This window comes from Nannospalax galili, unplaced genomic scaffold (assembly GCF_000622305.1).
Source record: "Nannospalax galili isolate Female #2095 unplaced genomic scaffold, S.galili_v1.0 scaffold147, whole genome shotgun sequence".
Taxonomy (NCBI): Eukaryota; Metazoa; Chordata; class Mammalia; order Rodentia; family Spalacidae; genus Nannospalax; species Nannospalax galili.
This window is the reverse complement of record NW_008355800.1, coordinates 591,828-605,754: the sequence shown is the minus strand read 5'-3', so window position 1 is coordinate 605,754 and position 13,927 is coordinate 591,828. Positions and strand designations below refer to the sequence as shown.

Genomic DNA, 13,927 nt, shown 5'->3' with positions numbered 1-13,927 from the left:
TAGAGATGAAGCTTTGAATACCAGCTTGATTTCTCCTTGCCTGTTCTACAACTCAAGTATGTAATGTCTTCAGCAATAGGGTCTTACTGTCAAGTTCTAGTAGTTAACCCAGAGCAATGGCAATAACAAGTGCTGTTTGAGGGTCTCTGAGGACCCCCCTCCTTCCACATCAACAACTCTAAGGAGGCTATTCCTGACACTGGACTTTTTGCCAGGCTGTGTGGCAATGGGGCATTGTTCCCCATTATAGGGTATCTCCACTTAAATATTTTAGATTGTATATGTATATACATTAAGAAACTTCTACAGTAGGTTTCCATTTGAATTTTTCAAAAGGCTTTTAGTAGTGTTAGTTACCCCTCCTCATACTCCTTCCTGTACTTTCCCATCCCCCACCCCATTTAACCCTTCGTGTTCCATTATTCCTTTTCCTCTTTCACTGCATTCTATCTCCTCACCCATGAAGTACCCTCCCCCATGGCCTCTTACTACATTTCCTGACCTCTATGTATTTTCAATTGAAACACACATATCTAAAGATTCAAAGCTAACCATCCACTTATCAAAGAGAATATATGACATTTGTCTTTCTAGGTTTCACTCACGATGATTGTTTCTGGCTTCATCTGTTTATGTGAAATTTTAATTTCATTTTTCTTAACATAGTTGCATATTCCATTGTATAAATGTTCCAAACTTTCTTTACACATTCATCTGTTGGACATTTAGGTTGTTTACATTTCCTGGCTATTGTGAATAGAGCAGCAATGAACATGGATGAACAGGTATCTCTAGTAGGATATCTCTAGTCCTTTGGGTATGTGCTCAAGAGTGGTTTGGCTGGATCATGTGGTAGATCTTTCTGGCTTTTTAAGGAATGTCCACACTCATTTCCATAGTGCCCAAACGAGTTTGCTCTCCCACCAGCAGCAATTAAGTGTTCCCCTTTCCCCACATCCTTGCCAGCATGTTGTCATCATTTTTGAATCTCACCTGGGATGAATCTCTGACTGGGATAAGATGAACTCTCAAAGCTGTTTTTATTTTCATTTCCCTGACAGCTAAAGATGGCAAACATTTTAAAAAATATTTCTTAACCATGTGTGCTTCATCTTTTGAGAACTTGGTGCTTAGTTCCTTGGCCAAATTTTTAATGTTTTTTGGTATTTGATTTTTTAAATTGTCAGATTCTTTTTTGTATTTGATTTTTAAAAATTCTATAGACTGCTTCTTCACTAAAATGATGGCGTCCTTTGCTGTACAAAAGCATCTTAGTTTCATAAGATCCCATTTGTCAATTGTTGGTCTTAATGCCTGCACTATTGGGATCCCATCCAGAAAGTTCTTTCTTTTGACTATAAATTTCAGTTATTCCCACTTCCTATCAGTTTCAGTGTCAGATCTTACGTTGAGGGCCCTGATCCATTTAGAGTTGAGTTGAATGGTGAGAGCTACATGTAGTTATCCACTTTGAATGGTGAGAGCTACATGTAGTTATCCACTTTGACCAGCACCATTTGTTGAAGATGCTTTCCCCCAATGTGTCTTTGTGCCTCTTTATCAAAAACAGGTAGCTGTAAGTGCATGGATTTAAATCTGGACCTCAATTCTACTGCACTGATTAGTGTGTCTGTTTTTATGTCAGTACCATATTATTTTTATTACTGTAGCACTGTAGTGTAATTTGAAATCAGGGATGGTGATACCTCCAACTCTTATTGTTCAGGATTTTTTGGCTATCCAAAAAATATTTACATTATCATTTTTATGTATATGAGCGTATTGCCTGCATGTAAGTGCATCCGTGTCATGCAATGGCCAAAGAGCAACCAGTGTTCTTAACTGCTGATCCATCTCTCTAGTCCCTATCCTATGTGTGTGCCTGTGTATGTTTCCATATGAAATTTAAGATTGATTTTTCTTTTTTATTGGTCTTTTTTTGAGACAGGGTCTCCCTGTAGCTGACCTGGAACTATGTAACCAAGCTGGCCTTGAACTCAGTGAGATCCGTCTGCCTCTGCCTCCCAAGTACTGAGGTTAAAGGCGTGTGCCACCACACATACTAAAATCCTTCTTTATGTATTTTCTTATGGAGGAAATATGACAGGAAGTCTAAAAATAAAGAGCACCCCAAAGTCAGACTGAGTCCATGATCTGAGTAGCATCCAAACACTTTGATGTTTTCTGTATTTCATCTGCATTTACACACACACAATTTTGTGTGTGTATGTATGTATTTTGTGTGTATAAAATTATTTTCAATCAGGTACTGGGCCTGTACAGTTCCAAAATCACAAGCCAAGAATAAAATGAGGGCCCCAAACCACCATGTAGGTGAAGGGCTCCGAGGACCACAGTAGTAGCTGTAGGTGGGAAAGGTCCTCAGAGTGGTGCCAGGCAGGTAGTCAGCAGTGTAACAGAGCTAGATGAGATGAATCTGGAAGGACGAGAGCTGCTGAGACATGAACACCACTCAGGGACCGCTAGAGTGTGGAGTCCATGTGAACGGTGTGTGACTGAGAGGAGGGAGAGCAAAGGAACAAATGGCAGAGGTAAACAGCCCAAATCATGGAAGGCCGTGCTAATTTTATTAACTTATATAATGCATGAAATATAAGTCTAGAATTTAAAATTACAAATGTTTTCTACAAATCAATAAGAAAATACAAATAACCTATATTAATCAGGATCGAAGCCAAATCCAATTATCTTAGACAAGAAAGGGACTTTATTGGCTCACAAAACTTTAAAGTCCAGAGGTAGGGCAGGCTTTAGGCACAGCTGGATCTAGGGCCTCCAGAAAATGACATCAGAACTTAAGTTTTCTCACCATTTTTGCCAGCCTCTGAGTTTCTCCTCAGCTAGACTTTCTCCAACCGGTGCAAGTCAGGCTTCCACTGCCCTTGGTTTCTGGGGTCTCCGCAAAGCCTTCTTTCCAGTAGTCCCAGCAGTACTGTTGAGGGCTCTCCTTAGCCTGCTAAATTACATGCCTGTTCTTTAATCAGCGTGGCTCGGGTGCTGTGGGACTCAGGAGGCCAGGCCTGGTCATGTGCTCACCTAAGCCATACGGAATGGGTTAACCACAATAAATAAGGGTTTTCTTACCAAAGATGAGGGAAGAGATGCGGAACAAACAGAAACCCACATGTAACCCAGTACAAAGGCAGTAAAAGATAGGAATAAACAATCCCTGATGAAATTATAATAAATGACCAATAAACACAGAAAGAACCCCAACCTCACCATCTGGGAAATGCAAAATGAGGACAGTCTCTTTATTTCTTCCTCTCCTCCTTTTGCCTAACAGATAAAGACTATCAAGTATAGGCAAGGCTATGTGAAGAAAGTAGCATTTTCTATAGTTGGTGAATGTATACATGTCTTTTGGAAGACTAAGGAGGATGTGTCAAACAGTAAACATTTTTTAACGCAACATACCTTTTAGGACTCCAATCTAAAATACACAAAAGATGTGCAAAGACATCTGTATAAGATGTTTACTTTGGCAAAGACCAGCAAAAGAAGGAAATAGTATTTTCATACCACTTAGTCCCATTAATCATTAAATAAATTTAAAGAACAAAATATGAGACAAAGATCTTAAAACTCATATATAATCTTATTTAAAAACTGTATCCATGTTTCTGCATATTCTTATGGAAATGTGTGAAAACATCTAGGATGGATGCCAACCTGGGAAGTGGAAGCAACTAGAAGCCCTGGGGAAAATGGTCTCTCTACTTTTATATTTGTCCATTTTAAGTTTTGTATAATGAGAACCACAGTGGTTTATCCTCTCATAATTTAAAAAAATTGGGCAAGAGCAATCACAACAGAACATAAAAATAGCCAATGTTCCTTCTTACTAATAACCAAAGGCACAACAAAAAAGTGGGAAAAAAAAAATGGCCTATAAGATGGGCAAGGCATCTGAAGGATGCACAGCACTGATGGGTGTCGGCAGAGAGTTGCAAAATGGTGTAATTTTTCACTGTATTTCCCCAATTGTCAAAGAGGCATTCTCTGACTCAATAAACCAATTTCTAGTTATTTATATTATAGAAATACCCACACAGGTAGTAAAATGTTATGTATATGGATGTTAACCATACCTATAATCTATAAAGAACCTAATAATCCATCAATATGGTGTTGGTTAGATGAACTGCAATTATATTCATGCAATGGGATACTATGCAACTATAAAAATGTCTACATCCATTTGCAGAGGGAAAGCAAGTCTCAGTGCAGTAGATGAACGTTGGAGGTATGTACCTACTTCGTGTGACGGTTGAAAATAAATTTTAATTCATGGACAAGCACTTCAGTTGTGCCTGTATACAACCCTAGGGTGAGCTATTAACATATTTTTGATTAAACAAGTAATAGCTAAATCTCAAAGGACAATAAACCAAATTACCACCATTTCTATGACGAAGAAAATGTCCCCTTTTCATTTTTTTTCTATATTGTGAAAAACTCAAATGTGTATGTACAATAGCTCTCCTTTGTTAACTGTAAAACAAAAATGTAGTGCTTACCAAACAGGATTTAAGTCATTATCCATGACACAGTGAACAAAAACCCTGGCCTTGGAGTTCACAGGACTAGGTGGCCACATCCAAGTCACATGATGTCTGAATCTTGTTTTTCTAGTCTACAAATCTTGGTGATATTAGGTATTCCAGTCCAAAGCTTAACATGCACATTATTTCAATACAAGTAACCTTCCCTAAGCTTACACAAAGGTAAGACATTGCTAAATGACCAAATGTCAATTGGGTGTGACTTAAACAACCTAACAGCTTATATTGGGCAGTATATCAGCAATGTGTATGCCCTAACATAGTTATGCATCTGCTAATCAAACAGGTGGTTAGGCCACTGCTTGGCACCTGCCACATGACTACTTCATCAGAGACTAGGCACCTCCAAAACTTATGATGATGATCTGTGTGGGTATAAGTGTGGATGAAGTCATAAATCACTGAAGAGTTTTCGTACATCTAATTTGTCTAGCAAGGACCTATTTAGTCTAGCAAAAGAGGGGTAAGTCTGTATCTCATCACTTCCTTTCCTGTTTATCACACCCAGGTTTCCTGGTCCAGTTCCCTTTGCCCACAGAGCCTGTCTTAGCTTCCTTCCCAACACACAGGTATCTGAGCATATTTGCCCACTCTAATGCTAACTTTTCTGTGCTTTGACATTACCAAACACCTTTGGCATTTGCAGCAAATCTATCCCAGAGAAGCTTCCTGCATACAGGTAAGCTATAAGATCACTGACATTCCCGCCTGAATGGCTACTTGCCTCTTACCTACTAAAACAAGAATTCTGTCATCCCAGCAGTCTGTCTTTCAATGCACCACCTCAAAACCTACTTGGAAAGAAGCCAGTCATAAATAAATCAGTCCATCCACTCTAGGTCACTTTACCTTACAGCAGAGGAGTTTACAGCTTTATTGGACATTAACTTGCTTCCTCTCAGCCACAGAGAAGAAAGACCAAAGAGTCCCTACATTTTCTTGTATAACTTAAAAATACATTATATCATTACTACATATTTATACTTAATAAATCTTAATCTATAAAGCACATTTCTTATAATTGTTATCAGAATCTATGAACAAGGTTCACTCTGCTTCACTCCTCCACCAGCTGGCCTTGCATTTATTACTGTTTTTCAACAGGCTCATGCAAACCTCACTTTTCATTTTAAAATTTGATCCAAGCACCAGGTATAACCCTAATCTCTGGAATTATGAAATATTTGCACTTGCATGGATCATTTTCCATGTAACAATGCCTGTCTCACACACAAAAAAATCCCCTTTTCACAGCCAATATTTTACTTCCGGAGTTTTCCATTAAACATCAGAATCACAGTACCTGGGATTCTCAGCCAAGGCATATAATCCTATTACTACAATGTATTTCATACATTTTTTTAAAGACATGTTAAGACTGTAAATTAAAAAAAAGGTTCAATCAATTCTGACAGTTAATAAACTAGTTGTTAACATCCTAGTTATTTTTAAAGAACAGTCCATTTGACTTAACATGTAGTCACAACCGAAATGCTACTAGAAAGTTTTTTTTAATGATTCATAAACCTTCAAACTGCAAGAGTGTATCTTGAACTCACCTCTGAAGAATGCTGGCGAGCTGGGTGGCTCTCTCAGTTGAGTCCTCTCCATTCAAACCCAACACACTGGTAAGAGACCTACAGCTCTGAGAATCTCAGAGGTAACCTGGGAATGCCCATGGGGAATGAGGCTAACCACATGAGAGAGCCTTACACCAACCCTCATGACCCACAGTGGAATAGACGCCTACCTACTTATGGAAGGGCTACAGTACCTAGCAAGGTTCACTGTCGGGAGAAGCTGCTTAATAATAAATGCATGGCTATTTTAGCCCGGTGTTCAACCCTTTTGTACCAAGGGAATAAAAATAGCAAACCTGATACCTGCTGCCCACCTGTCAAGGAATTTTCTGTCCTTAACAAGGATAAAGGCAATATAATGGTTAGAGCTGTGAGTTTTCCTCTAAAGGCCAAGACATACCATGACCTTAACCTTACAGTTGCCTCTCGACACTGCCATTTGCTACAAATCCTTCCTTAGTGTTTTCCTTTCACCTTTACAATTGTCTCGTTTTACAGAGGAAAATGGTTCCCTTAGTAAGATGCTCACAAACTAAAAAAGCAGTCCTTGAGTTTTCCTGTAGGATGACTGTACTTAAACTGATTCACTTCAGTGATCACAGCAGAAATATTTTCTGTATCTTCCCTAACCTTTCCCTTTAGTTTTTAAGTTCTACTACCACCACTCATCTGAGAGCTGAAGGCTCATTCTACTTTGAGGCTTTTGGCCATCTTTTATCATCTATTTTCTCAAAAGTAGACGGAACGGTAAAATTCCAGAGGTAAGTTTTAAACGCTTGAAGATAGGTTTTCAAATTTTATAATTCCTCTGTTGCCTTTTATGTTAAAAAGGAATGTATCCTCACAAAACATTCAATGACCAACACAAAAATAAAGCATTTGTCTGAAAAAGGAAATTTTAAGAAAGGGACAAAGAATTAGGTAGTTCATTGTTTGGGGGTGGGGTGGGAGGGGTGGGAGGGATGTAGAGACTATAAATGTCACATGGAAAATTTAGGTATTAACACCTGAATTGCTTAAGATCTCAGTGTCTAGGCAGCTGTGACACCATTTCTTTCAAGACAAAATAATAACGGTGAATGGAGATTTCTGTTTTTGTATTTCCCAGTGAATTTTCTGCCAGTCAACAGGGAAAAAAGCTTTTCTGTATCATTTCATGGTTTTCATTTTGTCTTCATTTCTGAAGAAAAAGACCTGAGTGATGATTTAATTTTTTCTAATTTCTTAAACTTTCACAACATTCAGAAGTTTTTCTGCATTGTGTCTCCTTTGATGTCTAAAAAGGTTTGAGCTTTGACTATATGATTTTCCACACTGAACACATTCATAAGGTTTCTCCCCAGTGTGGATTCTCTGGTGATTAATAAGCCCAGAATTCTGACTAAAGGCTTTCCCACATTCAAGACATTTGTAAGGTTTTTCTCCAGTATGGACTCTCTGGTGCTGCACAAGGATGGAACTTCTGCTGAATGCTTTCCCACACTCAACGCATCCATACGGTTTCTCCCCACTGTGGATTCTTTGATGAAGAATCAGGGCTGAGCCCTGACTGAAGTGTTTTCCACATTCATCACATATATGTTGTTTCTTTCGAGAGGGATTTCTCTTTCTTTCAAACCTGCCCTTGGGAAAACAGGTTTCTCCATATTTAAAAATCTGAGGAACACCTATATTTAGAGCTCCAGGAACTTCATGAGATTCTGCTGCCGGAGGAATTTCCTGCTTTGGAGCTAGCGCTCCATTTTCAGTCCTAGCATCATCATCTGAAATAAACAGAAAATGTAAACATCACTCAATTCCTATCTGGGGAGAAAAGAACTTGAACAAAAGAAGTGAGGCTTTTTTTTGGGGGGGGGGGGGGGGGGTGGAGGGAACAGGCTCTCACTATGTAGCTGCCCTGGAAGTTGCTAGGTAGACCAGGCTGGCTTGGGGGGGGGGAGGGGCTCACAGAGACCTGCCTGCCTCTGCCTCCTGAGTGCTGAGATTAAAGGTATGCACCACCATGCCCTGCAAAAAAAGTATTTTTAATAAACTAAAAGTGAATAGTTTGTGCACATCTATGCATACAGTTGCCTATTCCCCAGAGAAAAACTGAAAAATTATGAGGTTAATGAGCTTCAGGCATGATAACAGGACACAAAAGGTTTTATCTAGATAGAACATAGTCCAAAAGGTAAGAAACAGTAGACTGTAAGATAGGAAGGTAAGTCGAACTGATATTGGTAGGTCTGAAAGAAACTTTGGGAGGAAAAACTGGCCATTAGGAAATTATAATTTGACAAAGAAATCACATCAAAATTCAAAGTATGTTTAACAACTCTGTCAGATGGTAGCTATTTCTGAAATAAGAAAGTCATAGTGGGCCACGGCCAACACAAGACTCAAAACAGAACACAGGGGTCCTGACAAGAAAAGGTTAAGGAGAAGCTGAGGACATCCTGTGCTAACTAGAGCCATGACTCGTAAAACTTCAGTAGAGCATTAATAAGTGACAGGTTCCCTATAAAAGAAAGTTGCCCTAATTTAGAATCTGTCATGGTGCTTAGAAAAATCTTTATTTCTCAAGTGTCGGTGAGCAGTGTCTAGAAAAGAAAAGCTAAATTCGACTACCATGAAGCAGCACTGCCCTGCAAACAGAGGCGAGAGCAAGTCACAGTGAGAGCTGCCCTTCCAGAGCAGACAGGGACACGAGGGGCGCAGTACTCAGAAGAGGACAGTAGGAAGATGATGAAGGGAAGGACAAGTCAATAAGATGGAGAAAGACAGAGGGAGGGTGACGGGCTGCAGCGGTGGTGAGGCTGGGACACCTGAGGAGAAGGGCTGGGCATGAAGCCTAACTGGAGACACCCCGTCAATAAAGTGAAGTTTCTCAATGTAGAAGATACTAGACCGCTAAAATGAGGCTATTAAAAATAGAGGAAAGTTATTCTAAAATTCAGGAAGGAGACATGAAAGTGCTGGGCCTAGCAGCCCTCAAACGTTATTGCACTGAACAATGTCCCATGAAACGTGAGACTGCACTCAGCCCTTCGTCTGTGGCATACCAGTATTATCTCCATCCAAGTCAAGGAATGGTTCCTGACACAGTATCAAACAAAGCTTCCTACAAACAAAATGTAATGCAGCACTTTTAGGACTATACTAGGCTGTATAAACAAGTGCGCGGCACTCATAACAGATAGTGAAAGCTAAAACCGTAGGGGACTCTAAGTATGATACTTTAATTTTTCCACACCAAAACCATATTCTAGGTTGAGAGCGTATTTTGAATAAATACTTAAGATAAAAGTGAAGAATTTGTTCTCCATATTTCTATTTTTTAGAGTTTCTTAGTTTTTTTTTTTTTTAAAAACAGAAATAGCTGAACATTTAGGAAGACTCCAGTTACATACAATAAACAAAAAGGTTGAAGAGACTTCAAGAAGCTCACTGTACCAACAGGATTACGCAGAACAGACATGCACAGATGACAGATAAGTAAAGCTGTGTACAAATCAAGACATGGTCTACAGGAGGGCGCTGACCAGAGCGAGGCAAACATAAGCCTGCCATGTCAGGTCCTCACCAGAGACACAGAGAGAAAAGGCTGAAGATACTACCATCTAGGAATAGAACTATCCGAGGCCAGCAAATCTATTATTATAAAAAAGTCAAGACCTTATAGAATTAGTTATCTAAAGAATCAGGAGCCAGGGTTGGAGAGATGGCTCAGCGGTTAAGAGCACTCACTGACTGTTCTTTCAGAGGACCCGGGTTCGATTCCCAGCACCGCACCCACCTGGCAGCTAACAACTGTCTAAAACTCCAGTTCCAGGGGAATCCAAAGCCCTCTTCTGACCTCCATGGCATTGCATGACATGGGCGCACTCACATACATGGAGGCAATACACTCATACACAAAAAAAAAAAAAAATAAATTAAAAAAAAAAAAAAGAATCAGGTTCCAAGTGATTCAGCACCACCACAAGAACAAGCAAGCAGCGCAGGAAAGAGGCCCCATTAGCTAGCCCACATGGTACTTGGTCCTCACCACAGTGTCTCAGAGAGTGGAGCTCCCAGGACGCCCACTTGAGCTGGTTCTCCACAGCGTCAAGCTCAGAACCTGGCAGTCCCTGAGCCTCGTCCTGAGATACAATCTCCTCCACCAGTACTTCTCGTTTCCGGCGATGGAGAGAAACCTGCAAACAACATTTTGATTCTACTCAGAAGGAATTTTGATACTAACCACCCGTAAGAGGAACCACAGAGAAAATAACCCCACAAAAGGCTAGAAGGCAGAGCAGCACCGGGACCTTGGAGGGGCAGCGTGTGGGGAGCAAGGCATCAACAATTCTAACTTAGCTGAATGGAGTTAATTCAGCAGTGTGCTGAATCAAGTTATGTCAGGGCTTCCGACAGGGCTCACCGGCTGTCCAGGGTCATCCAGTTCACTTTCCAAGTCCTCTAATACGGTCACTGCCTCCTCTCCATTCTCTGGGTGATGCTCTCGAACCCAAGTCTGCAGCTCCTTAGGTAGGATGGCAACAAACTGCTCCAGCACTACCAGCTCCAGGATTTGTTCCTTTGTGTGTGTCTCTGGTCTGAGCCACAACCGGCACAGTTCTCGGAGCTGGCTCACAGCCTCACGGGGCCCAGGTGAATCCTGGTATCCAAATTGTCTGAATCGCTGCCGGAAGACCTCTGGATCAGGGAGATGGTTCCAGGAAATGCTCGATCCCTCTTCGCCATCAGGATCCTCCTCCAGCTTTACTCTCAGAATCTTTTCTTCCTCATCTGGGTTTGGGATGATCAGTATTGAATCTTCTTCCCCTGACTGTGCAGACATCCTGTTACAATACTTCAAGAAGCAGCAATCAAGGAATGATATAAACCTCAGGGAAATACCCTGTAATCTTCAAAGGTACTCCTAAGTAGAAGAAATAAAGATACAGAAATGACCAAATAGTCCAACATACAGCAAAGCAGCAGAATAAAAGACATCTGTTGTTTCACTGAATTAAAAATTCCAATAGCCTATATTGATTGAAATATTACCAGTTGGTAAATTACAGCCAAGTCTAGCCTTCTGCCCATTTTTCTACAACACTCATAGCAAGAATAGTGTAAAAATATAAAACGGCTAAAAAAAAAAATCACTGAACCATCTCATGGTGCGCAGGGCTAGCAAAGGTGGCTCAGTCAGTGAAGGCACCTGCTGCAAGCCAGAGGACCCGAGTTTGACACCCAGAATGCACAGAGGGAGAAAACCAACTTCTGCAAGTTGTCCTTTGATCTCAAAAGGACACCATGACACATCACAAGTTAATGAAAACACTTTCAAAATGTGTTGTCTGTAAGTCATTTAATTTGATCATGGTTCAGGCTACAATGGTAGAGTTGATGGAGTTTAACAGTTTCAGCTGAGATCTAAAACGATACTATTCATATCAAGAAAAGCTATTTCAATAATCAAAAGAATCTGTGCAAGAATCAGCTTATCCCAGTGTTCTGTAAATATGCTAGACTCCAGAACATTTATATGTTTATTTGGTGTTATGGGCATACATGGAGGTCAGAAGACAACTTGCAGGAATTTGCTGTCTCCTGCCATGTGAGACTGGTGGATGAAGCTCAGATTGTCAGGTTTGGGAGCAAGTTCCCTTACCTGCTAAGTCATCTGACCCACCCCTACTTTTTTCCCCTCTAAATTGAAGAGTGGGACACTGTGGTCAACTGGCCTTCTTTCCCCAGTGGGGCTAGGGATTTTATCCAGGGACCTTAACACAAATGAGCTCTACCACTGAGGTACATGCCCAACTTGAACTGCTTTAAATTTAAAAACAAATTTTAACTTAAAAAATATTAAGATGCTTAGGAACTCCTTAAACTTAAAATATATGTGAAAAATGTTCACTTCGATCTGATCGTGGTGTCCAATGCCTGTAACCCCAACACTTAGGTGGTGGACACAGGAGGGTCAGACGTTCAAGCTTCTATTTGTCCAGTAAAAGATCACGTAACATGCAAACATTATTCAGGCATCCACACCATAAATACACTTAAAACAGCCATCATTAACAAGAGGCAGTCACAACTTCTTGCAGGAGCCGAGTCTTTACATGGGAATCTCACGGGTTTCCCAACTTCTCCTTTGGGGGGATCTTTGAGCTACTTTTTGAGCCTTTAGTATTTGCAAAGTCATGCCTGTGCCACTGTTTACAACACATTAAGAAAAGCCATACAGCTAACCCAAGTCTTTACTTGAACCCAGAATCTAAAGAAAACAGTAACTTTAAAACGCATGGAAACCGACCAAGATGAGGACTGGGAGTCAGAAAACGCCTAGTCAAACGGGCCACCCAAACAGAGCTGGTCGCACTCACAAGTGGGATGACCTCACACTCAGGGTCCCATCATCCACCTGCTCCGAGAGGACGCTACGGTACTCCTGCGTAATACAACTCTCCCCATCAATGCGGGGCGCACTCGGCTCGAGGGCGCAGAGAACGCCGGGAAGCCAGGCCCAGCATCCAGAGCTAGGCTGGCTCCGGGTCCGAAACTGTCTCGCCGCCTCCCACCTGGAGGCCCGCACCTCCACCGCGCCGAGCTCTTCCCAGCATTCACCGCCGAGGGCCGCAGACCAGCCCGCCACGTCCGTCCTCGACCGGCGGGACTACAAGTCCCAGCAGGCAGCGCGCAAGAACCGCCCCGTCCCCACCTCCGCTCGAGCCGACTCCCAGAACCCTCCGCGTGACGCCTGGGCCTCCAAATAGAACAAAACCGGCCGGTGGGGGAGGGGAGGGCCGAGCGGCGAGGGAGCGGGGAGGGAAGGAGGGAGCTCGGAGCCCGAGGCCCGGCCAGGCGCCCCGGCCCTTCTGTCCCGGGGCCGAGCCTGCGGCTTCTGCTGTGCACTCCCGGACGCCGAGTGAGCCCAGCCGGCTCCCCGCCGCCCTTCCGCGGCCCCCGCCCCACGCCACCCACATCCCTGCCCGGCGACGCCGACCTCTGGCTCAGGACCCGCCGCACCTCGTCGTCCCCGGCAGACGCAGAGACGTGCTCACAGCCGCTTCCCACAAGCCCCCGGCGCGGACGGCTTCCGGTCTGCGGGCCCAGGAGGCGGAGGGAGGCGAAGCCCCGCGTTGCCATGGGGATGCGCGGCGAGCGGGGGAGGTGCGGCCTGACGACAAAGGCTGCATTGAGGCTGCGCTTGGCCGGGGGCCTTTGCTGTTGCGGGGCGGAGCTGGGCCGCTGTCCCCCACCCAGGTGCTCCCATGGCCTCGGTAGGCGGCCGGAAGCCGGCGCAGCTGTCGGGGAGGGTCGCTGTAATCACAAGAAGATTGGTTTCTGTACTCAGTCCTGTGATCGGGAGCTTGCGTTCCCATTTCAGGGCCGGTATGAATGAGGCACAAATAGCTTGCCAAAAGCTCGTAAGTAGGAAGCGATTTGTAAAAAGACGGCTGGCTGTTACAAAGATTATAATGACAATTTAGCAGAGAAACAAGAGACAAGTTGGGGGGCCTTGGCAGGGATGTCGCAGGGAGTTTGCAGCATGTATGCATGGTCATGTAACTGCAGGCTGGTTATTTCATACCAAAAAGTAGCTGCAGATGTAATCACATGAAAACCAATCAGACCACTTCATTCCCCTATATAAAGCCCTTCGGTGGAGCCTAGCTGTCTTAACTATGGCGTTAAAACCGCCTTACACCGTCCCGTAAGTCACCTGTGGTCTGTCGTCTGCCTCCTCCCTCTGTCCAAAACTCAGGCTTATTGTGGACCAGG

General features: G+C 42.8%; 1 protein-coding gene across 5 annotated transcripts; it reads right to left on the bottom strand.

Annotated features, from left to right (window-relative positions):
- Positions 1 to 2,566: 2,566 nt before the first annotated feature.
- On the bottom strand, positions 2,567 to 13,259 carry Znf24 (zinc finger protein 24). 5 transcript variants are annotated; one of them, XM_029556436.1, is made up of 4 exons: positions 13,149 to 13,259; positions 10,572 to 11,072; positions 10,197 to 10,344; positions 2,567 to 7,929 (listed from the first exon to the last, which is right to left on the bottom strand). In XM_029556436.1, exons 2-4 carry the CDS (start codon positions 10,989 to 10,991, stop codon positions 7,391 to 7,393), a joined length of 1,107 nt encoding a protein of 368 aa, XP_029412296.1. In that variant the 5' UTR covers positions 10,992 to 11,072; positions 13,149 to 13,259; the 3' UTR covers positions 2,567 to 7,390. The 5 variants fall into 5 exon arrangements, with proteins under 5 accessions (XP_029412296.1, XP_029412297.1, XP_029412301.1 ...); XM_029556437.1 differs by having other exon boundaries at positions 13,172 to 13,245; XM_029556441.1 differs by lacking the exon at positions 13,149 to 13,259 and adding an exon at positions 12,738 to 12,854.
- Positions 13,260 to 13,927: the final 668 nt, after the last annotated feature.